The sequence below is a fragment of the Azolla caroliniana genome, unplaced genomic scaffold, assembly GCF_043228905.1.
Source record: "Azolla caroliniana isolate FFs.n. ecotype wild unplaced genomic scaffold, voAzoCaro1.0.p SCAF_22, whole genome shotgun sequence".
NCBI classification, from domain to species: Eukaryota; Viridiplantae; Streptophyta; class Polypodiopsida; order Salviniales; family Salviniaceae; genus Azolla; species Azolla caroliniana.
In genome coordinates, this window is record NW_028230457.1 from 10,812 (window position 1) to 37,667 (window position 26,856).

Genomic DNA, 26,856 nt, shown 5'->3' on the forward strand with positions numbered 1-26,856 from the left:
GTGAGCTCTTGGAATGAGTACAACTAGCTTCGAAAGGCAAGTATAATTGAATATATCAAAGCGAAGGGTGATTGTTTCTTGTTTAGTGTGACATAATCTGTGTGAAATTTAGTGTGTTTGTAAAAATTATTGGTACCATGGGGAACTTAACGATTAGGCACTACACTTCTTCAAACTCTTGGGAACACTAATCTTTAAAGTCAACCTTGGAATTGGATAATGTGGATGTGGGGTATACTTAGTGGGAAGCGAGACCTTTACTTCGCATCGCTCGAAGATCTCTCCGGCTTCACTAACATTTAACTCTCCTCTATCCGTGATTCCCTCTTCCGTACAATGTCTACGACGACTTCTCATAGGAACTCGTACACTCCCATCATGGTATTGTTTCTACGAGCCCTTTCTTCTATATTGTTTGTACAGGTTTGACTAGGAGGCACGAAATATTTCATCAACACTGAATCTAACCTTGGCAATACAAATTGTCACTTTGTTGATAAGTTGTTATTCCTAACTAAAGCGTAGAGTTCCATAATCCTTGTGCACAATGAGCAAAGGAATAGAGTAAGGTGCACATGATGGGTCTTGTATCCCAATGTCGATATTCTCTTTTAATAACACTCTCAACTTTTGGATGTGGGATCGGCATAGGGAACAATTTGAAGCTCAATTGTTGACGCACTGCACTCTATTGCTTCACGTTGACAGTGTAGGAAGGTCACCTCGTTTACTGTCTACAGCTTGAAACAAGCATTGAGGATGTGGTATCAGAAGTTCGATTCCTACATGTATCTGACAACTTGGATTCAACCGGTACGATTCCGACCCGTGCATGTATATTCGACCATAGGAAGTCTGATGTACATGATGGTGGCCACTCGACCTGACCTTGCCTATGAGGTAGGAGCCACCAGCCGATACATGTGTAATCCCGAAAAAAGCACTCGGAAGTTGTACAACGTATATTCTGGTACCTACGCAGCAATGAGAATCTACAACTAACCTTAGGATCAAACTATCCGACCGAGGTCAAGGGCTTCACTGATTCTAATTATGTCGGCAACCCCTAGAATCGGAAATCGATATAAGGAATAGAGGCAGAGCGATTTCATGGAGGTCGAAGCGGCAAGAATGTATGACATCACTCTCCACAATAGAAGTCGAGTACATCGCCACGTCGAATGCAACAAAAGAAGCAATCTAGCTATAGTGACTATCACCCGATTTTTCGGCCAAGAACTAAATTGTCTATCCAGTGCTTACTCTGTATTGTGACTCACCACGTGCAATCCACCTGCTACGAATCTAGTATATCACGCGAGGATAAAACATATTGAGATGCGATGTCATCATATCTGCGAGCTCCTCACCGATAAAAAGCTCGAAGTCTGAAAAGTTGATACAAAGGTGAATATCACAGACAACTTGACGAAGCCACTCCTAGATCACCACTTCAGCACAATAAGAAGACAGATGGGACTATAGCAAGCTGAGGATCACAAACGAGCCAAATACAAGGAAGTAGTAGGAGAGTCAAAAATTGGAAGAGTTGTTTGAGTTCAAACGCCAAAGTCCGAACAACCAAAAAACCAAAAAGCTGAAAAGACCACGTAGTCTAAAAGAGTCAAAAGACTACAAGTCGATCGAAGGGCTGAAGTAGTCAGAAACCGATCGCTAACCCAAGAGTAGGTACAAGGACTAGTCCACAAGAGACGCCATTGGCTCAAGGGCTCTAGCATTGTCGATCCGGCAATTAGCCGACCAACTTCTATATTTCTAATTGTAGTTTAAATTTACAATATAATTTAAGATTACGGGGGATATAACCCCATCTCATTGTAAATAATTAGAGTATTCCTTTTATTGCGGAGTTTTTTGGACAAAATGTCCTAGTCCGCCGAAGTTGTATTCCTAGTGTAAACACACTATCTCAATAAGGGAGACCCTAACCATAAAACTGTGCAAAGGAGTGCGTGAAAAGTAGTTCGTTGGGATTAGTAATACAATTGTTTTCTCTTAAGTTCTAACTATCTCTGCAGGTGTCTTCATCTTCATCTTCCTATGTAATCTCAATAATTGAACATCGCACAATATTCACATTCTCACTTGTCATCTTGTTTGCTTGATCCATATACAAGATCCTATTTGGTATTTTGCAAGCAACCCAGTTATCATCTCACACAGCTAACTAAGACACAACAGTGTCCAACAATGAGAAGATGATTTTCGACGATATCGTAGGAGGAGAACGTCAAGGCCTTATTTCTCCTCTTTCCGAGTTTCCAATGTTATTCATAAATGACTATTGACAAATAAGAGAAGTAGACGTCATCAAGCATCACATCAATTGATTAAACATCATGTCACCAAATCAATTTTTGGAAAATGAAAAGGTTGAAAATTATTAGGAAACATTAAGGAAAGCGAAAAAATTATCCAATAATAACACTTTGAGACTTTTCAAATTTCCATGGATGTTGTTATCGCTAATCGTTTGCAAAACAATTGTTGACTTTTCACAATAATTGAAGGGTCTAGTGGCACTATAAAGAGACAAAGGATCAAGTTGAGTAACAACATCAAGCATACCTATTTACAGAGCCTATATAGTATAAGTAGCATCCACAATATCAAATTATATTTTATCATGGACAAGAAGTTGCATTCTTGTCACGACCATGGTCATTCATGGGCCGTCGACGACCTACGCTCAAGTCTTGAACGCCGACGTCTCCATCTGTCTAAATGTTCTTACTGACTTGTTAACTAACACCGTATGCTCTATCCTACAAAGTACCATAACCCCAGCCTCTCCATGTTGTGTCTTGCTTGCAACAACTTCTGCATGTGCCACCGTTAACGGTACCCTTTCGCAATCTCTCCCACCCGCTTCTTTGACACCTGCTCAAATTCAAATCCTTGCCCAATGCGGTCTCTAATGGAAACCTTTACCACTTGCATACCGTACTCCAACCACTACAAAAATAAGAGCACATTTCCAACTCTATTGTTGATCATGTTCCATACCACAACATGTGATTCATAGTCATGTAACAATCACATACATAAATAAAGTGTTGTGTTTATTCATAAATAAAGATATGAATATCAATATAATAATTTTCTTTTACTCTCGCATGAATGCATAAAAAATATGGACTATAACTTATAAATTGTTGTGTAGTGTGTTATGAGCTTGATAGGGTCGCGATCATGTTTACTAAATACCATGTCATGTTTCGTGGTACTCCTGTTAAATGTAGATGAAACACTTGGTGAGAATTTATAGTTTTCGTCCTATTTTGTGCATAACATTCTGGTAGAGTCAATACATCGGCAGATGTAGACGACTTCAAATAGGATCTTCACATTCGTACATTTATTATCATATTTAAATAGGGGAAGCGGGCTTGATAAATTGTGATTTGATAGGAGATTTGTTTCTAGTGGATAGAGTTTGATTAACATACTTGGGTAAATCCTTGGATTTTTGGAACATTTATATTGGTAAATTACCTCCAGAAATGAGCTAGTTATCGTAGAGTGAGCTCTTGGAATGAGTACAACTAGCTTCGAAAGGCAAGTATAATTGAATATATCAAAGCGAAGGGTGATTGTTTCTTGTTTAGTGTGACATAATCTGTGTGAAATTTAGTGTGTTTGTAAAAATTATTGGTACCATGGGGAACTTAACGATTAGGCACTACACTTCTTCAAACTCTTGGGAACACTAATCTTTAAAGTCAACCTTGGAATTGGATAATGTGGATGTGGGGTATACTTAGTGGGAAGCGAGACCTTTACTTCGCATCGCTTGAAGATCTCTCCGGCTTCACTAACATTTAACTCTCCTCTATCCGTGATTCCCTCTTCCGTACAATGTCTACGACGACTTCTCATAGGAACTCGTACACTCCCATCATGGTATTGTTTCTACGAGCCCTTTCTTCTATATTGTTTGTACAGGTTTGACTAGGAGGCACGAAATATTTCATCAACACTGAATCTAACCTTGGCAATACAAATTGTCACTTTGTTGATAAGTTGTTATTCCTAACTAAAGCGTAGAGTTCCATAATCCTTGTGCACAATGAGCAAAGGAATAGAGTAAGGTGCACATGATGGGTCTTGTATCCCAATGTCGATATTCTCTTTTAATAACACTCTCAACTTTTGGATGTGGGATCGGCATAGGGAACAATTTGAAGCTCAATTGTTGACGCACTGCACTCTATTGCTTCACGTTGACAGTGTAGGAAGGTCACCTCGTTTACTGTCTACAGCTTGAAACAAGCATTGAGGATGTGGTATCAGAAGTTCGATTCCTACATGTATCTGACAACTTGGATTCAACCGGTACGATTCCGACCCGTGCATGTATATTCGACCATAGGAAGTCTGATGTACATGATGGTGGCCACTCGACCTGACCTTGCCTATGAGGTAGGAGCCACCAGCCGATACATGTGTAATCCCGAAAAAAGCACTCGGAAGTTGTACAACGTATATTCTGGTACCTACGCAGCAATGAGAATCTACAACTAACCTTAGGATCAAACTATCCGACCGAGGTCAAGGGCTTCACTGATTCTAATTATGTCGGCAACCCCTAGAATCGGAAATCGATATAAGGAATAGAGGCAGAGCGATTTCATGGAGGTCGAAGCGGCAAGAATGTATGACATCACTCTCCACAATAGAAGTCGAGTACATCGCCACGTCGAATGCAACAAAAGAAGCAATCTAGCTATAGTGACTATCACCCGATTTTTCGGCCAAGAACTAAATTGTCTATCCAGTGCTTACTCTGTATTGTGACTCACCACGTGCAATCCACCTGCTACGAATCTAGTATATCACGCGAGGATAAAACATATTGAGATGCGATGTCATCATATCTGCGAGCTCCTCACCGATAAAAAGCTCGAAGTCTGAAAAGTTGATACAAAGGTGAATATCACAGACAACTTGACGAAGCCACTCCTAGATCACCACTTCAGCACAATAAGAAGACAGATGGGACTATAGCAAGCTGAGGATCACAAACGAGCCAAATACAAGGAAGTAGTAGGAGAGTCAAAAATTGGAAGAGTTGTTTGAGTTCAAACGCCAAAGTCCGAACAACCAAAAAACCAAAAAGCTGAAAAGACCACGTAGTCTAAAAGAGTCAAAAGACTACAAGTCGATCGAAGGGCTGAAGTAGTCAGAAACCGATCGCTAACCCAAGAGTAGGTACAAGGACTAGTCCACAAGAGACGCCATTGGCTCAAGGGCCGAAATCCGATTCGGCAACATGCCGACTCTAGCATTGTCGATCCGGCAATTAGCCGACCAACTTCTATATTTCTAATTGTAGTTTAAATTTACAATATAATTTAAGATTACGGGGGATATAACCCCATCTCATTGTAAATAATTAGAGTATTCCTTTTATTGCGGAGTTTTTTGGACAAAATGTCCTAGTCCGCCGAAGTTGTATTCCTAGTGTAAACACACTATCTCAATAAGGGAGACCCTAACCATAAAACTGTGCAAAGGAGTGCGTGAAAAGTAGTTCGTTGGGATTAGTAATACAATTGTTTTCTCTTAAGTTCTAACTATCTCTGCAGGTGTCTTCATCTTCATCTTCCTATGTAATCTCAATAATTGAACATCGCACAATATTCACATTCTCACTTGTCATCTTGTTTGCTTGATCCATATACAAGATCCTATTTGGTATTTTGCAAGCAACCCAGTTATCATCTCACACAGCTAACTAAGACACAACAGTGTCCAACAATGAGAAGATGATTTTCGACGATATCGTAGGAGGAGAACGTCAAGGCCTTATTTCTCCTCTTTCCGAGTTTCCAATGTTATTCATAAATGACTATTGACAAATAAGAGAAGTAGACGTCATCAAGCATCACATCAATTGATTAAACATCATGTCACCAAATCAATTTTTGGAAAATGAAAAGGTTGAAAATTATTAGGAAACATTAAGGAAAGCGAAAAAATTATCCAATAATAACACTTTGAGACTTTTCAAATTTCCATGGATGTTGTTATCGCTAATCGTTTGCAAAACAATTGTTGACTTTTCACAATAATTGAAGGGTCTAGTGGCACTATAAAGAGACAAAGGATCAAGTTGAGTAACAACATCAAGCATACCTATTTACAGAGCCTATATAGTATAAGTAGCATCCACAATATCAAATTATATTTTATCATGGACAAGAAGTTGCAAAGGTGCCTCCTTTTGTCTGTTTTTCTTCTTGTCACGACCATGGTCATTCATGGGCCGTCGACGACCTACGCTCAAGTCTTGAACGCCGACGTCTCCATCTGTCTAAATGTTCTTACTGACTTGTTAACTAACACCGTGTGCTCTATCCTACAAAGTACCATAACCCCAGCCTCTCCATGTTGTGTCTTGCTTGCAACAACTTCTGCATGTGCCACCGTTAACGGTACCCTTTCGCAATCTCTCCCACCCGCTTCTTTGACACCTGCTCAAATTCAAATCCTTGCCCAATGCGGTCTCTAATGGAAACCTTTACCACTTGCATACCGTACTCCAACCACTACAAAAATAAGAGCACATTTCCAACTCTATTGTTGATCATGTTCCATACCACAACATGTGATTCATAGTCATGTAACAATCACATACATAAATAAAGTGTTGTGTTTATTCATAAATAAAGATATGAATATCAATATAATAATTTTCTTTTACTCTCGCATGAATGCATAAAAAATATGGACTATAACTTATAAATTGTTGTGTAGTGTGTTATGAGCTTGATAGGGTCGCGATCATGTTTACTAAATACCATGTCATGTTTCGTGGTACTCCTGTTAAATGTAGATGAAACACTTGGTGAGAATTTATAGTTTTCGTCCTATTTTGTGCATAACATTCTGGTAGAGTCAATACATCGGCAGATGTAGACGACTTCAAATAGGATCTTCACATTCGTACATTTATTATCATATTTAAATAGGGGAAGCGGGCTTGATAAATTGTGATTTGATAGGAGATTTGTTTCTAGTGGATAGAGTTTGATTAACATACTTGGGTAAATCCTTGGATTTTTGGAACATTTATATTGGTAAATTACCTCCAGAAATGAGCTAGTTATCGTAGAGTGAGCTCTTGGAATGAGTACAACTAGCTTCGAAAGGCAAGTATAATTGAATATATCAAAGCGAAGGGTGATTGTTTCTTGTTTAGTGTGACATAATCTGTGTGAAATTTAGTGTGTTTGTAAAAATTATTGGTACCATGGGGAACTTAACGATTAGGCACTACACTTCTTCAAACTCTTGGGAACACTAATCTTTAAAGTCAACCTTGGAATTGGATAATGTGCACGTGGGTTATACTTAGTGGAAAGAGAGACTTTTACTCAGAATCGATTCAAGAGCTCTCTGGCTTCATTAACATTTAACTCACCTCTATTCGTGATTATCTCTTTCTTACAAACTTGTACGTTGTCTTCTCATAGGAACTCGTACACTCCTATCCTAGTATTGATTCGTAGAGCCCTTCCTTCCAAGTTGTTTGTACGGTCTTTCCTAGTAGGGACAAAATATTTTATGAACAGTGAGTCGAACCTTGGCAATACATATTGTCCCTTTGTTAATAAGTTTTTCGTCCTAACTAAAGTGTAGAGTTCCATTTTCCTTGCACACAATGAGCAAACGACTAGAGTAAGGTGCACATGATGGCTCACGTATCCCCTTGTCGATATTCTCATTTACTAACACTCTCAACTTTGGGATGTGGTCTTGACATAGGGAACTGTTCGAAGCTTAATGATCGACACACCCTATTGCCTCCCACAAGAAGACCAATTTACTTCCAATGGGTTTCAAACATTCTTCTTATCCTTGAATCAGCTTTTGGCAATAGCAAGGCACTCCCCACTTATCAGGAGCTTTCCTCATATTTTGTAGGTAGAGACATAACCCCATTCATCTTTAGCAAATTATCATCTTAGAAGGGGGTAGCAACACAAACTTCACCTTGTTATCCATTATTTGTGCTTTGTGTATACATTGATCGTATTCTCCCTTTCATCCCTCAATTCAAATTCGTCAATGGTGATATTAATGTCAACTGATTGATTGCACCTAGGATAGATTGAAATGTACAACTCGTAATTTGTGTTAATGTGCTTTGAAATGTTTTTGCATTATCAATATTTCCCTTTCCCCATAATTGAAAAGAAAAAACGAATATCTCACCATACAAAACAAAGTTTTTTTCCTACAATGGCAAGCAAGAAAGGGAAACCTTAGTGAGTGATGAATCCTTATCGGATTGGGAGGAGAATACATCCTACGTGGTGTCCGAGTAGGAAGGAGAAGTCATTGAAGATGAGAGCATTGTAAAGTTGGAGGAAAAAGTGAAGATGATTTCCAATGATATCGAACGAAGAGAATGTCAAGGGTTTATTTCTCTTCTTTTTGAGTTTCCAAAATTATTCATAAATGACTATTGACATATAAGAGATGTAGACATCATCAAGCATCACATCAATTGATTAAACATTGCTTGAAAATGGAAAGGTTGAAAATTAGTAGGAAACATTAAGGAAGGAAGGTCCTCTCCCTTTCTTTAGTCAGGGGGCATCCACATAAGATGGAACTATCGCGTCCCTTCAGGGATTTGTATATAATCGTCTCATTTGTAAAATTTTATAACTAATGGAAGGAATTTTTTTTTGGAAAAAAAAAAGAAAAAGAAAATTAAGATGTCACCATACACAACAACTTTCCTTTTTGTCAACCTCTATCCTAGTGAAGAAACTAGCCTATACACCATCAAAATCATTTCACCAAATGAATTGCTTGACAATAAAAAGTTTGAAAATTATTTGGAAACATTAAGGAAGGCAAAACAATTCTTCATCAATAATACTTCGAGTTTTTTTAATTTCCTTGGATGTTGTTATCACTAATCATTTATAAAACGTTTTGTTGACTTTTGAGAATACTTGAAGGGTCTAGAGGCACTATAAAGAGGCTAAGGATAGAGTTTGAATAATAACAAGAAACATACCTATTTACAGAGTCAATGTAGTGTAACTAGCACTGACTATATAAAAATCATATTTTATCATGGGGGGGAAGTTGCAAAGATGCCTACTTTTGTCAGTTTTTCTTCTTTTGACAACAATAGTCATTCATAGGCCGTCAACGACCTATGCTATTAACATTCCTCAAATCTTGTCTATCGATGTCTCCATTTGTATCGATGTCCTTTCTAACTTGTTAACTAGCATCACATGTACGACTCTAGAAGGTACCATCAACCCGACCTCCCAATGTTGTCTCTTGCTTGTAAGAGCGTCTGCATGTGGCGCCAATGCCCTTTTGGGATCTATTCCACCCTCTTCTTTCACAACTGCCCAACTAGAAATCCTTTCCCAATGCGGTGTTGAATCAATACCCATACCAGTTGCATCTCCTACTCTAACCCCAACTCCAACACCAACTCCACTTCCCTCTCCAACGCCGGCACCAACTATTGCATAAATTAGAGCAAATTTGCGATTCTATCATTGATCATGTTCCATAACACAATATGTGATTCATATTGCAACAATCAAATACACAAATAAAACTATATTTATTTCTCAACTAATATATGAATGAGAATATAATAACAATTTCCTTCCATTTTCATAAGGATGCACCAAAATATGGTCTAGAGTATAAGTCATTCTATACTGTTTTATGAGCCTTAATAAGGCCATCATGCTTGCTAAATTCCATGCTAAGTTTTCTACTATTTTTGTTTAATATACACTAAAGCCTTGGTGGGCATTTGTACTTTTCTTCCTCTTTTGTGCATTACATACCGGTAGGGTCAATACATTGGCACACATAAACATAAGCAAATAAGATGGTTCTCACATCTTCACATTATATGCTTCACATTTGCATAAAGGGTGCGAGCTCGATAGATTGTGATTTGAAATAGGAGATATTGTTTCTAGTGTTTTGCCTAACATACATCGATAAATTGTGATTTGCCTAACATACATCGAGTAAATCCTTGGATTAATGGATCATTTCTACCCATGAGCATACACATACTCCATTTGATGAAAGCAAATTCCATAAATTAATTAGGCATGTTCATTAGAAATATAGGTGAATGTTAACATCCTAATTTTCCTTACATAAAACACGACCTCCAAACAATCTAGGTTTGAGTAGCAAGAAGGACACACTACCTTCGAATAAGAGCTAGTTACCATTGAACAAGCTCAAGGAATAGAAATAACTAGCTTCAAAAGGGAAGTATAACTACATATAGAAAAAGGATTTGTGATTATTTTGGATTCTTAAAAGTTATCTACTGAAATCCTTTTCTTTGAATTAAGATTAGGGTGCATTGATTTGTGAATTAATCATTATGAAGTTCAATGTGTTTCGAAAAACAATGAATATCATTGTCCAATGTAAATGTTGGAAAATACATGTTTTAATGATTTTGGAAGTAGTTGGATTGAAGTTCTGACTTGGATTACGATTTTGGGGTATACAATAACAAATCACATGCAAAAAATCCATTTTGAATGCTGCAAAATATTTGAGGAGTAGCAATGATGTTGTTTGACGATTATCCTGTTCATATCGTGATATGGGGTGTGCAAAGGTAGAAAAATGGCAAAATGTCAATTTTTACTATATCTTAGAAATTTGGTCAAAATGATCGTAGGAGAAAGTAATGAGAAAAAAATTAAAACAATACCAGGTAGCTAAAATGGTAAGAGCTAGCCATTAGCAACAAAGGGTCAAGGATTCCAAACCCACTAACAATGAGATATGGGTAAGATGACTTGCAATGTGGTTAAGTATTCAACACTTGGCACACCGATTGCAGAGATTGTGGCACCAACAAAGGACAATGAGCAAAAATAACCATAGGAAAAGGGGATAAAACAAGCTAAAATAGGAAGTAATGTAAGCCAATGGGCAACTTAGTGTGAAAGGGAAACATTTGCCTTGTAAAGGCTATTAAAGTGACCTTTTGGTGTGTTTTGTAGGTCTTCTCCAATCTAAGGTAGTTATCTTTCTCTATAAAAAGAGGAGAAGGGTGCAACATCATTAGGATTTTGTGAGATCTTTCTTCCTCTTCTTCTTCTTGTCCTCAAGAAACTTGAGGTTTTATGGTTTTATTTTTTGTCTTCTTCTTCGATAAAGCAAAACCTTGAATTTGGTTGCCCCTTATTTTTCCTTTATTGAGGTAACCTTCACAAATATGGTGCCAAAAAGTTTGAACCTGTAACGGTCCTCAAGCGCGTTCGAGTTCTTAGTGGCATTCGAGCTCCTTGTCAGGTTTGATTTGCTTACCATGTTCAAGTTTGAGTTCCTAATAGAATTTAAGTTCCTTTTCACGTTTGGATTTGCTTATCTTGTTCAAGTTTGAGTTCCTAATCGAATCAGAGTTCATTATCGGATTCCCACTCTGTTCCAGTTGTCATCATGTATGCGTTCACATTTGATTTCCTTAACGGTCCAAGTTCTCCCCACATTCAAGTTGTTTATTGCGTTTGAGTTTGAGTTCCTAATCGGTTCTGAGTTCTATATCATATTCAAGTTTCCCATCGTAGTCAAGTTCTCACCGAATCTGAGTTCATGTTCAAGTTCTTTGTTTGAAGCGAGTTCTCCCCATGTTTGAACTTGTATTCAATTTGCTTATCATGTTCGAGGTGGAGTTCAAGAAACCCCAAAATGGTTTGATAAGAGGCATGTTAAAGAATATTTGATATGCATCTAGAGGAAAAGGAAAGTACATGAACATGAGTCCATATTTTACTTAGCACATGACTTGGAGAACAATCCAAAATAAATCCAATTTTGAGTTCCTGGAGACACACATATTGAAGACATGGAGTAGTGCCACCAAACCAATATGCACACTTACATTAAAAATAGATTTGGGGTTCTCATTAATTTCGAGATAAAAAAGTGAATATGACACTAATGTTACATCAATGTATAAAATATAGAGCAAACCACTTCAAAATGCCACACAAATGAGAACAAATGAGAGAATGATTTTCAAGAATGCCTAGAAGGTCTTACCAACTCATCTACTGGATTGCTAAATCAAACCCATAGAAGATTGAAACACTACAATCTACGATGAATTTTGGATACAATCTAGTTTTTCATTTCTCTTTTTGTTCTACCATTTCAAAGTAACCCACCCACACGATAGAGTGCACCTTTGTAACAAGTGTTGGTTCCATGGGTCATCCTGGTTCCCACTAGAATTAATATAGTATCATCATATCCCCCTCCTCTCATCAACTTCGTTAAACGACTTCTTCAAACTTTTTATTTTACCAGTTCCTTTTGTCATGTAAATAAAGAAAAAGAGAATTGGATGTTATACAAGGAAAAAAGGAAAGAAAAAGTAAAAAGGTGTTTTGAAAGGCCCATGGGAGAGAGATAGATGGATTATTATTGTATGTTGGTAAGTAGATAGATTTTATTATCATCCTCCCATGTCAAAATATACATTTTTAATTATTAGATGAGAGAGATGGAAGGTGGATAGATAGATTATATTGTTGTCGTCAAAGGTCATACATATATGTAGAGGGAGTTGGGGGGGGGATCAATGTAATTCAATTGATAACGTTGTATGATGGACGAAAGCTAAATAATATTGCATTCAACCTTGGCTTGATCACTCTCTCGCTCACTCACTCATATCAATCATATAAATAAAGTTACAATAGTGGGTGGAAGTGTCAATCAATGGGTGAAATGTTTACATGCAATGTATTTGAATTACAACATTCAATGAATCAAGTTGGCCACACCATTCAATGCATTTCAAATTTGTTTAATTTGATGTATTGTCGTAAGTTGCACATTGCATTCTCTTCTAGACAAACAAGTATGTAAAAGTGTTTTCTCAATATTGGGGATTCAAGCAAAAGAGAGAATGTACCTATACATTTATGAAAGCAAGGTGTCATTTTCACAATTGGTGGTCTTATATCTTAAACGAAAATGAAAAAGCACAACATTTACAGTGAATTCTCATGACATGTTGACCTCCATAAAGACGTGCCCAACTTTCAAGCCACACAAAATCAATCATGCTGGAAACCTTGCGATTAGCCCTTCTAGAAGGTGATTGGGTGATCTACGCCAACTCATAGTAAATATAGTCCTTTAATACTCATATAAACGTAATAAAATAGACTCATAATACAAAACCAATTTTTCTTTATGAAGGAGATAACATTATCCAAAGTTTGAATTCCATGCCTATAGACAATAGAGTTTCCTAATCATCATTCTTCAAATGTCTTGACTCTTGAATTCTACATCATCAAAGTCAAAGACGCCATCTAGTACAATACGTATGTATTTCTAATTTTGTTTAAGGGGCAAGAAACTTGCTACTCTCCTCTCAAATTAGATTACTTGTTTTGGTTGGAGTTTGTAGTTGTTGCTCAGGGTTACTTGCACCAACCTTCCCATTTGCTGATGTCTTTCACCATAGAACAATTTCCCATAATTTAGCCTCAACTCCCAATTGAGAACACTATATTTCCTTGCTTATATTTGCAATTACATTTTGTTGCCAACAATGTTATTTCTTTTTATTGATCCTAGAGCTCGATGACAAATTAATACATCTAGAATTCACCAACAAAAATACATTTGGGTTATGTAGTTGCACTGGTAAGCATGGTTTCATTTTCAAAACATTCTTATTTACTCATTCACATCGTTCAAACAATGTGATGTGATAGTTTGAATACATGATGTGGCATACTTTCATAAAACCTTCGAGAAACTTCAACATTTTGAGTTAATTTGATTAACTTTGATTGCTCCTAAATTAGTTCGACGATGTAACCTCGTGTGCTAAAACGTCTAAAAAGCTTTATAACATTTTGAAAACTCATTTGAGCCATGAATCATGATTCCAAGAATGCATTGGGAGGAATAACAAATGGGAAGAAATTTTCATTAAGCCAAAAAATATTAATTAGAATCCATCTCAAGAAGAAACGTTGTTTCTCATAAATCAATAAGTTGTTGTATATTCATCGGGGAAATGTAAGTGCTTCCACTAAAGAACTCATCGGCAAGTATTTTGTAACCAGCTTGTGAAGGGTGATATGGGTCCCAAAAGAAGTATTTGTTCCTATCGGGGCAAGCATTGACAAATGATTGGCAATTTATGATCCCTTGCTTGGATCCCAATGCACCACAACAAGCTAGGTCGGCATTCTCAAATCCTAGCACAAAATAATGACAAAATTGATATAAACAGCAAAGGATTGGAGTAAAATCAATACACATGAATATGCACATACAACACATCTACATAACTTATCTATTACTACGTTTTACGTATATTTACTATGAAAGATGATGCCACGTGTGTACCATATTGTTGGTAATTGTTGAGGATATGGAGTTGGACGTTGTAGCCATCGGCGTAGAGGAATGTGGCTCCAGGGAGATTGGTGTTAAGCTCATTGACAAGAGATTGAAGAAGAACATTGAACTCGCTCGCGACTCGGTTCGCTCTCTCATTGCATTGCCCTTTGGATCCCAAATTCAATGAACGCAAATAGGGAATGCACCCAAGAAGAGGTATATTCACGACTAGGAATTTGCGTCCACCATCGTTGTATAGCCTCTATATACAATACCCATAAGCATATGCATTCAATTCATATGCATACATAAGAAGCTTAAAAGCTACTTTGAAAGTAGTTAATACATATGCCGGGCATACACCCGACTTACTATACATATGCTATGCACAAATGTTAAGATTGCAAACTAGTGCACCAAGCTAGCAAATATAATCCTTTATATGACGAAGTTGCACCAAGCTAGCAAATAAATGATCCTTTATACCACGATAAACATGATGCTTTATATCCAAAAGCATGTTCATCGAGGACAAATGTGTCAATAGACTAGTGCACCTAGCTAGCAAATATGATCATTTATATGACAAAGTTGCACCAAGCTAGCATTAATATGATCCTTTATACCACAATAAACGCGATGCTTTATATCCAAAAGCATGTTCATCGGGAACAAAATTGACTAAGCTTTTCTTGTGAATTAGAGTAGATGAATTGAGCTCTTACAGTGAGTTGAGTCCTATATTTGGTGATGACTTTGCGATTGAACTCGGGGGAGGGCAAGAAGAAGTCAGAGGTGTCCGGGAAGGGATTGACGTAGTTGTTGAGGAAGTCATTGGCTCCAATGCTCATGGAAAAGAGGGCCTTTGACACAAGCTTGTTGGCGGCTTCCTCACTTCCCAATACCTTCCTTAGCTCCACTAGCGTGTTCTCGAAATTCTCGATTTGGACATCCAACGATAGTCTCTGGATCTACAAATTATCCCCGTTTCATGTCGCGACCCCCCGAATACACACAGAATGAGTGCATAACCAGGTCAATCAAACCTTAGCAATTACTAGGAATACTTAAGTGGGTTCCCTACATACATATTCTGGCCTTTTTGTTCCACATACAATGCATGCATCCTCATTCATCCCTAACATACATTTCAGCCCTTTTGCTGCACACACACAATGCATCATCTATCACCATCATGTGCATTCGGCCCTTTCGCTGCACTTGCATGCGATCGTTTTATTACACACAATGCCCTTCCTTATATAGACAATCCGAGGAGCCGTTTTGTTGGACAACAATATATTTAATATCAACATCTTCATCATGATTCGTACATACATTCAGCCTTTTTGTTGTGCACATCCATTATCATCACATCATTATTATCATTACCAACATACAATGCATTCATCATTTTTTTTTCATCATGAATCACAATGGGGATTCAGCCCTTTGTTTCACAAACAACATGCATGGCCATTACATTTCCTATGAACACACAAATTATGCATCCATCATCATCATCATACACAAGTAGTTGTGGTCATTTGGATTCATGCCTACTTTTGAGACATATACAAATCGACTTGGAATCTTACAAAGACACGCCCGGTTTCATTGAGAATCCCTCCACCTCCGGATGCATAGTTGACACCATGAAGGATAGCTTCGCCATGTGTTGAAGGATCCATGTATGGTGGCACAAAGTTCTTGAGGCCTGCCTCGAAACCTGGCACACTCAAACACTACATTTCAGAGAAGACATGGACACTCCTAATCAGTCACAAACCAAGACAACAAACATGTTCAATACAAAACATACCCATACCCATAGACAAACACATACACATACACATACACATAACATACACATACACATACACAAATTAACTATCACAATCACATACACATACAATATGTAATTTACTGACCAATCATGTCAGGGATGGTGAGGCCATTGGTGAATCTTCCGGTGGTAGTTCTCGAGTTAGGGGATGGGAAATCGATGCCATTGGGGAGATGGTTGGCTTTAGCTTGGCTTAAGGGGAGGTAGTTATTATTCCCCACATCCACTAGAGAGTCGCCAAACACAAAGACCGTATCGAGCTTTGCATCAACTACATGGGTGTTGCTTACTAGGCCTATGATCACTACCATGAGGAGTAAGACCACAAAACCATGTTGAGAGGCCATCTTAGAGAGGAACCTAGTGTTAATTTGTTGGTTAGTCAAGTCTCACACCCTTAAGTTGGCAATGCATGTGGTAGGAATTATATATGTGTATGTGTATGTGTTTATTTGTGTCTACCTTCCTATCTAACTTTCTAGTATGATACTCAACTTTGGTCGCTAGGACCTTTGGTGTCTATACTCTCTCTATCTAACATTTTATTTTAGGTGTGCACAAACTATGCATATATAGATAGATAGATAGATGTATCGATGAATTCAAACAAGTATATCCATTTTTCAGCATTTTAGAGCCACACATCTCGAAGGCTAGTAGAAACTAGAGGTTTTTTTTTTGAATAGTGTGTGCTTAGGGAAAACCAACATTTTGAATGCTCTTTCATGATCTAGAAAGTCATAAATTTGTATAACAAAAGACTGGATTCATTTGGAGATTTATATGCATCCAAATTGGTTTCAAATATTAGGAATCCCAATGATAATCTCGGTTTGCAAGTATTTTGATTGGCTAGAAAAATGACTTGTTCTTCTTAACTTGCCCACACATTATGAGGCTAAAACATGTACTTAGAAATCTAGACTTTTGCTCTTCAAATATCTAGAAATTCATACACATAAAAACAGGTTTACAATTGTGAATCCTAGCAAATATGTCGATTAGGAATTATTCTAATTGGTTGATGTTATGCATTCTTGTTAATTGTAGGGCCACACATTGTGAAAGGAAAACATAAATGTTGTTCAACTTGTATACGAGATACTTTGAAGAAGGCCTATAAAAAACCAAAAGCTCGTAAATGAGGAAGTTTCTCTTTTCACCTAAAAAAGAGAGAGTAAATTGACAGCTTATATGGTCTTAAAATCATTTCTACTCATAAAATTGAAGTTGGGTTTTTACATATTTAGGAACTTTTGATAGCATAAACCTACTAAAATCATTATGACATGAAAATCAATGCTAGACAATGCTTTTACTATATCGTAAACTTGTAACATGAATCTATTTTCTCCATCGGGAAGTGTCATTGTTTTTCATTTACAATTTTCATGAAGCTGTTTCCACCTGATTTTGTGGAATCTATTTAGATGAGTGGTTCAACTTGATTGTAACCTCACCATATTATATGCTTATAGCTCAAATGGTCAGTGTAAAATCCTTACAATTTAATTAAATTGATAGGCTAGTGAAAGGGGTGGTTATACTTACTCAATGAATGTGTTTTGGAACCAGTTATATAGAAAGCAATAAAAAACATAGTAAAAGTAAAACTTGAGGAAAGTCCTTACATTTTACAAGACAGTGTGTTCACATTGTCTTTACGCAAAAGCCCAAAGGAAAACATGCTTGAGGGTAGGATGGTAAATTTTCAAAAACAAACTTGACTCTTACGCTATTAAGGAACTCATCACAATATTAATTTCTTTTTCAGGGTTTCTTGGAGGTTGCCAGCCTTGCCTTTTTGTGTTTGTATTTGAAACAAGACTCACGTGCATACTCACATTTCACTTTCCGTCTACATATTTTGCATGTTAGGCTTACATCCACATTAATCACATACGTTTGCAAATGTCTTGATTTTCACATTTCATGCTTGGTTGTAATCATTGAGCTTATATTTGTATTGCCTATTTCCAAAGAAGCCATTTGTATGTCATTTCAACATGCTCAATCAAATATCTCTTTAAATGGCTAGTGTGCACCAAAAGTGTGATATTTCCAAAGAAGCCATGTGTATGTCTTTTCAACATGCTCAATAAAATATTTCCTTAACAGGCTAGTGTACAGAACACCAAACCCCATCCTCATCCTCAAGACTTGAGAACACAATCTTAAGTTTGAAACAAACAACCATTGGTTCAAATTAAACACTTCTATAAAGGTAACTTGATGAATGCATAGACAATATTTTGTGTTAATCTAATTCGTGGGGACCTGTCAAGTTCATATGCGACGTATATATCTATATGTTACTTGTAATTTGCTCTCCTATATACATAGTCTAAAAACATTTTCAACTTTTATCCTCCCATTGTTTTCACATTTCGTTCTCATCAGGTGACCATCACCAACAAGGAAAACAAGGCAATCCATGATAAAGCACAAAGTGACACAATATTGTTTGGTTACGAATATCTTTTAGAACTCATGTTGATTAAAAGTAAGCTTGATATGTTAATAGGAATATGACATATAATCCTCTTCGAACAATGTCGTTCCTCCCTATTGTAGAAATGAAAATTTAGGCAACTCATTTCTCATCAAAATCATCATTTTGGCTCAGACAAGCAAATTGTATCAAAATTCATTAAATCAATAGGGGGAAACCTAAAAGTGAGTTGAAAATCCACGAAGAGAACTTGTATGAGGAACATCCCAAAAGTCATTAGTCTAAATCAAAAAGTTCAAGTGTGCCCCAAGATCTACCTTGGTTTGAGCATCGTAATCTATAGATTGATTAGGGAAAGAGAGTTATAATGAAATTTGAAGAAATGCAAGCAATTAAAGGGTTGTCTATAAATGCCACTCTTAAGTATTGAGCCTCTGATAAATTTAGACATGGGATCTCATTGGTTTTCAACTATGATGACATGATTGGGTTTGTAGAGAAAATAGCCAAAAGTATAAGATTTGCATAAAAAGCTAAGGAATGAAGCTCTTTTCGTAAGGATGTACGATAATCAAGCATTAATATAATTAGTTGGAATGTTTAAATTAGAAATTATAGGTTGAAGATTCAAATGAATGAAAAATTATGACAAAATATTTGAATAGTTATGATGGAAAAAGTTGCCTATATACATTGAATTAGACACTCATGTATGAATTATACGCAAGAGTGGAAAGAGACGAACATGTACCAAAGCACGAAAAATATCGTCACTCCTCGAATGGGTATGAGATCAAGTCGAACAATCAATGGAGAAAGATAAACCCATTTCGGGGATTGATTTGAGCTTTCCCTTTGATGCGATAGAACAATTGGTAGATTTTGTCTACATCTCGTTCGAATTAGATTTATGCTTTGTATGAGACACTATAGTGTATATCCTCCACATATTCATAAGTGAGAGCTTACCCTAGCATGTGGGCATATATGCAATTTCCGATTACAAAAGATAGATGATATATGGATTACACAAGATTCTTGTGAAGTAGCATCATGTGAAACAATCATGTGTAGCTCTAAAGATACTAGCTTGATTGAGCATGACCTCAAATACACGGGAATTATACAAGCTATTGATGAAGTGGATTTTTGAGTGATTAAGCAAATAATTACAATTCATGCAAAAAGACTCATTTTCTTTGTTTACTTCAACTCCCATAATTTTTTCTTTTTATGGTATATGTCATTGTCAAAGTAGATTGGTTCTAAGGGGAGTACAAAGGAATAACTTACATGAAGCTTTGGGTTTTTGTTCTGTGAACTAAGGAGCTATACATTTTCTTGGTCCACTACGACACTATCTTGGGAGAAATTGCATGATTCATCAAATAAATAGGGGCAGCTAACAATAGGGGGTCCCTAGGTGAAAGCAACTATTCATTGGTTTTAGGGGTTTAATTCCGCTAAGACTCATTTTTATTTTTAATAACTATATCTATAAACTAATGTCCAAACTATCAATTAAATACAAGTTCATTGTAATGGAGTTTCACTATAGATTGTATCTTGAACTACCCGGCCTATGTCGCACAATCTCAGTCATGAAGGTCTTTGCTCACCACCCGAACCTGAACTCTCATTGTAAACCCTTAATAATGTACTTTTTGTGATGAGGAAACAAGGCTCATTGTATTGTTGTATTTGTAGAATATTTTGGTGGTATTCGGCGAGATGATTGATGTGGACTTAACGAAACAATTTTCATTGTTTGGATAAGGACGAGTGATGATGGTGTGGAGGCCGAAGCATATTCTCATGAGAAGATGAGGAATTTAAACTCATTTTATTGTCTTTGTGCAGGAATTTGGTGGTAATCGGTGACATGGTTGATGTGGACTTGACGAAGCAATTTGTAGGTTTTCGATAAGGATGAGTGATGATGTTGTGGGGGCCAAAGCATAAGCTCATGAGGAGAGGAGAAAATTGACTTAATGTGTTATTGTATGACAGGAAGTTGGTGGTAACCGGTGATGGTTAATGTGGAAAGAGGAAGCATATTTGTTGAGTTGACAGTATAATGTATTGGATCGCCTTCCAATTTGTGATGTATAGGAAGTTGGTGGTAACCGTCGAGATGGTTGATGTGGAAAGAGGAAGCATATTTGTTGAGTTGACAGTATAATGTATTGGATTGCCTTTAAATCTGTAATAGACAGGCATGGGATACACTGTTATCTACCTTGAAAGTTTCTAGTAGCATTGGGGTTTTTTTGGATAAAGATTATGTTGTACAGGAGCAGGTTGAAAAGGCATTGAAAGTTTCATAACTATGACCTACGAGGACTTGTTTCCGAATATAAGTACTTTGGTTGTTGTCTATGGATATGATACCTTGCATTGTGTCTAAGGAATAACTTACAATTAGTGGATTGTTTTCTCTATTTTGGATTTGTTTCCTCAACCAATGTCTTTCACAAGACGGCCTGGGGGGGAAAAAACTTTGTATGTTGTAGCTGTTATGATCCTTTTTATACAACGAATGGAAGGATATTTGTTTTGGAAAAAAAAATGTACTTGTAATCTTCCTCTTCATCCCTACGTTACAAAACAAGGACATTTATGCAATTGTTTAAAACATATTAGAACATTTATAAGATGTCACAAACATCTACATTTACTTCCAATGGGCATCCATTTGAGTGAGTTATGACTCCACATGGTCTTCTAACCTCTATTTGAACACAATCTCACCTCCTTGAAGAATCACGTTGAACTTCTCAACAAGATTAAATTAAATCTTAAGAGAACCAACACATGATCATGTAGAAGAGGGAGGAGTGCCTATTGATTCCACACCTTGCCGATTTGAGGGCGTGAGAGCCATCAATTTGTTATGATTTGTGATATGCCTTTCATACGTCCTAACAAACAAAAACAAGGGAAATTATTGACCATTGTAATACCACTAAACTTTGTAACTTAAAATACAAACATTTCACCCCTCGTCTTCCGGTGTCAATCTAGTGCTATTAGGACATCGAAACCATAAAATGGAGCAATTAGAATTTAAGAATTAATGCACCTACTTAAAATTTGTGGACATGGAATTATGGGCTTTCTTACTAGTGTGTTAAGTGATAGGTTCTTGAGAGGTTCCCACAATCACACTTTCAAAAGTTCTTGGTGAACGCGACGGTTCTGGTTATAGAGGCTAACGATATACTATCCTCATTGTAATTGAATGACACATTTTATAAGATCGTTGTACTCCAATATTCTTAAAATGTCCATGTGTGTTTGAATAATGTCAAATGTATACCCCAACACTATCATGGAGTTTTGTGTGCAGAGAACCACAATGTTGGGAATCAAGATGGTTGATGGTAAATCCACAAATACAAGACCTATATTTACTTAAAATGTAGGATCCATGTGTATGTATGAATGTATAAAAATGTTTTAATAAAGGAATGTGTATGCACGTGTATGTGGTGCCCTTATCCCAACTACGACATAGTCCCAAAACTAAACTTGACTCACCCAACGACCCAAAAGGAGGTGTCATGCTGGGTTGGGACAACCCAATCCCAACGAGTAGTCTCAAGGGACCACCCAACTACTAGTTGCAACGACCATTTTAGGACTATATAATGAGGCTCACTCCTCATTTGTAATCCATTCCTTCATTCACCAAAACCTTAGGAGTCTCTCTCTCTGTGTGTCTCCCTCTTGTTAATTTTAAATCCAAAGGGGAAGTTATTGTCTTACGGTGACATGAATGCTTGTACAAGAAGTTTCCAACTCGATGCATAACAATCTTTCATGCCCCATATGTCAAGGATGCAAGAGGATACACAAAATTTGTATCAATGTCACTCTTCTAGCAATGAAAAAGAATCAGACCAATTTGGGTAGTAACTCCTACAAATGTGCAATAGTACCAGATTGCTTATTACAAATGGTGTATCCTATTGCCCAACACTAATGGTTTTACATGTAGAAAACACAATGGAAATAGTGTGATGATAGATTGACATATTCGCATTCGTGTGGTTTCCCATTCGAATGCAAACAAATACGCATACAAATGCATGGTCAAGTATTCGTTTAACCCAAAAAAGAAGAAGAGAAAGTCCAAGAACTCCCTCCTTTTTTAGTTTACTAGGATAAGAAAAAGGGACTTCACAATAAAAAGGGACATTAAAAGAGGGACTTGACACTAATAAATTTTTATAATAAATATAAAAGTATTCGTTTTATTTTTAATAAATAAATAAAATAAAATAAAGCTTCATTAATTCCTTACTTTTTATTCTCTCAAAAATTATGGATATTTTTATTTTGACATTAAAAATTGGACTTTACACTAATCATATTTCTATAATAAATATACAAATATTCGTTTAAAAAAATAATAATAAATTAAAATAAAGGTTCATAAACCTCCCCATTTTTTATTTGACACTATAAAGGTGAGTTAATACGAATCATATGTTTATAATCTATTAATGAATGATTGTTCTTTTTTTAGTGAATTAAATTTATTTAAATAAAAAAATGAATTAATTAATATTTTATATATTTATTTTGTAAAACGAATGGTTTTATAATATTCTTGGGGCCATTTTGTATTCTCGAATATTGAGGATATCATGCATGTGTCAATCTATGAGTGCGATTGACTATGTCCTACTTTCTGATGGTATTTCGGATCGTATACATGAATTCTCACTTGGTGAATGGACATTGGAATCCTATAATAGGACTGGAATGTATGCATAAGTTTGATTGTGAGAAGGTTATTGAAGATAATAAACTATCGCACTTGAGCATTCACCTTAAGCGAGCGCCCATGTATTCTAAGATGGTTGAGGATATATTACAAATGACAAAGATAAAACATGGTGCCATACTAGAATGCAAATAACACCAGATCATTTGTAACAGGTAATATGTCGCATTCTCTTTTTGACATCTCGGTGACAATGTTAAAAAATGCCGTATTTTAAGAGTCTTCCAAGAAGGTACGACACATGTGTACATGGTCTTCCAAGAAGGAACTATATGATATCACGACCACAAAAACAACAGTCTCATATTGTCCCTACCAAATTATTTATCCAATTTTTACATAAGGTCTAGAAGTCCATGCAAGTATAATTGTACCACCAATCATTTTACATTATATGAAAATCATACCCTACTAAATAATTGACTTTTGCTAATTGGTGTCTTCATTTTACATAATATAAAAATCATATCACACTAAATAAGTGCCTTCTGCTAATCACACCCCAGTAAATAAGTCCCTTTTGCTAATTTGGTCCGTATATTTATATATAAGACATCTTAAAGGAAATTGTGAGGGTTGCAACTACGAGATACAATTATGTCAAGAAAATTATTCCAGTCAATGACACATGACACATGACACTTTCAATTTGCAAAGAACCCATACACAGTAACGTGCCAATTATAACATATGTCAAAGTATAAATTTAGATTCAAGATTACCCCCAAACAAGAATGGAGGGAGACCAAAGGAAACATCAGTATACATACTAATTAAACTCAAACTTTAAGTTCATTAGCTGGATAATAACTTGCCAAATAATAGCAACTATCAAACTATAAATTTAGATTCACTAATACCCTGACAAACAAGAATGGGGACCAAAGCCAACATGGACACATACTAATTAAACCCAAACTTTAAGTTCATTAGTCGGACACTGGTTTATACATAAACTCGACTAATATATTAAAGGAGACTTTTACAATTAGTCAATGCTCAAAAGTCATCTGCATTTATTAATCTAACAATAAATCCGGTAATGCAGGCTCTTCAAGATATGCTATTTGTTCAAGATTGCCCTCGTTGGCTTCTCAGTATGCTTATCAGAATCATGATTATGCTCATCAGAATCATGATTATGCTCATCAGAATCATGATTATGCTCATCAGAATCATGATTATGTTCAGACTCTGACACATCTTCTAAGTCTACAAGGTCCACTGCTTCATCTTCAATTGGTTCCATTGGTTATCTCGAAGTCATTTGGAACATCTCTGTTTCATTTATATGGTTTGCCTTGACTTCTTGGTCTTGATGCGGAAAATCCTAGATACCTTGGATCCTCATTTTGATGAAGTTTACTTGCTCAGGGTTTCTCTTCCAAAGCAATGCAGTTCTTGAACATCTTTAATGCACATACTGTAGTTGTACCTAAAAGTTAAAAGAAATTGCACATGTTTAAATAATTTGAATGATGCATTCTATGTTAATCCAAATTAATGATATAAGTCTTACATTAGATAATTGTGCTAGAGAATAAATCTAAAACCCAGTCATTTGGGTTAGAGAATAGCTTGATCAGCTGATTGATTAGTCTTTGTGGTTTTTGGTAGGGGTTCACCAAACTCTTATTGCCAAATACATGGTGTAGCTTCTTTGTCACTACTGGGCACATATATAGTTCACAACGTTTCTTTCATTTACATGTGCTCGAACATTCTTCTTTGTAATCGCATTGTAGTAGCCCACACAAAGATGTTCTATGGCACTGACCATCCGATCTCCTGGACTATGGATGATATTCGTTTTAATCCTATTAACATCATACATTCATGTAAATAATAAACATTTTACAACATATAAAATTGTAAATCAAAACAAATATAGCTTACCAATACATCTAGACTTCAACGCAGTTGTGACCAATAATGATTGCCCCATGTTGTGGAATATGACAATTTGATGGTGCAAGTCTTGGAACTTCATGTAGACTTTATGGCTACAAACAAAAAAATCACTGGTTAATCATTAAAACAATACAAGAAGCTAATCATTACAATAACCAATATGCTTACTTCTGAAACTCAATAACCATCTCTTCCAAGCTAAACTCCTTTGGCAGCTATTTGTGAAAGTACAAATATCAATAACGTGTCATCTTTAATGCCTTGTACAAACCGCCAAGTGAGCGCTTCATGTCTTCGGGGAGCTCGTCGATTATCAAATCACTTTTACGTGATCCACCTTAGCCGTCTTTGATCGTTGACCTTTCATCTCTTTCCACTCCCACACACTAAATATTTTATCTTGCAAGTCCCATACCTCCCCTACTCTAAAAGACAAATCATGTTTCCTCAATCCTTCTGACTTTGTGCTTTCATCTACAACTATCCCCACCTCCAATCAACATGTAGCCTTGGACTATATCTTTGTAATGCATTAAGATACTTGTGATGAAAGAATCTGATGTGTTGTATACAAGACATTTTTTGTCTATAATCGTTGTCGTTATTATGGTCCCATGCCAATAACTTTGCCTCTTCATGTGTTAGACCTGCGTACACCTTGCAATCTGCGTACTTGAAAATTGGGGTCAGAGGATATTCTTTGACAAGTTGGCATCTAGCTTCTGCCAAATGAGATCCTCCTATGACATAGTATGTATGGTCATCGACAAAATTGTACTTGAAATCTCTGGGAGTGGGACATTATTCAGGGTCGACCATCATTGGAAATGGTACAATTGTTGCATGGGCATTAATCTTCATTTTACTTTTTAGGTTCTGCATGTGTACAAATTGGGGCTCTTGAATTCCTAGTGGACATCTTCCGGTCACGGGATCCACTTCAGGCCTTTGAATTGAACAAATTGGCAAGTGAAAAAACTGGCCTTTATGTACAAACTTTGTCTTGACAATGTTCTCCCTTATTTTATTTTGCTCCGAGGTGAGTATACATGATGAAATTTGTCCTCCTGAAGGAACAACTTCGAGTTGTTGCTCCTCATCCCCCTCTTTTGCAAACTCAACTACATCAAGTTCGTCGTCATTAGGTTGTGCTCTTTTCTTGTACTTGTTCTTCTCTGGTTTGGACTTTTGAGATGTCTTTGGAGGCTTCTCTGCCTCTACAACCATTAGCTCCCCTGTAACGTAAGGACGAAGAGACACAATTATATTATTATTTGATTGAATATCTTTATGTAATACTTTAGGAGTGCAACCATCTATCACTAGGTTTCCTTCATAAACTAAAACACATCTAGTACCCCTTGAGCTTTCTACATTAAGAGTAAGATTTGGGGAATCAGAATACTTTTACTCAATATTTTAGAGTTTTCC

At 36.5% G+C, this 26,856-nt stretch overlaps 1 protein-coding gene and 1 long non-coding RNA gene across 2 annotated transcripts; one reads left to right on the forward strand and one right to left on the reverse strand.

Moving 5' to 3' along the window:
* Positions 1 to 13,980: 13,980 nt before the first annotated feature.
* Positions 13,981 to 16,718, reverse strand: LOC147849681 (GDSL esterase/lipase At2g23540-like). Its single transcript, XM_087337161.1, has 5 exons — positions 16,356 to 16,718; positions 16,023 to 16,153; positions 15,150 to 15,395; positions 14,431 to 14,686; positions 13,981 to 14,279 (listed from the first exon to the last, which is right to left on the reverse strand). Exons 1-5 carry the CDS (start codon positions 16,615 to 16,617, stop codon positions 14,059 to 14,061), a joined length of 1,116 nt encoding a protein of 371 aa, XP_087193287.1. The 5' UTR covers positions 16,618 to 16,718; the 3' UTR covers positions 13,981 to 14,058.
* LOC147849682 (uncharacterized) lies at positions 14,737 to 15,031 on the forward strand. Its single transcript, XR_015531727.1, has 2 exons — positions 14,737 to 14,835; positions 14,876 to 15,031. It is a non-coding gene; the product is annotated as an uncharacterized LOC147849682 (long non-coding RNA).
* Positions 16,719 to 26,856: the final 10,138 nt, after the last annotated feature.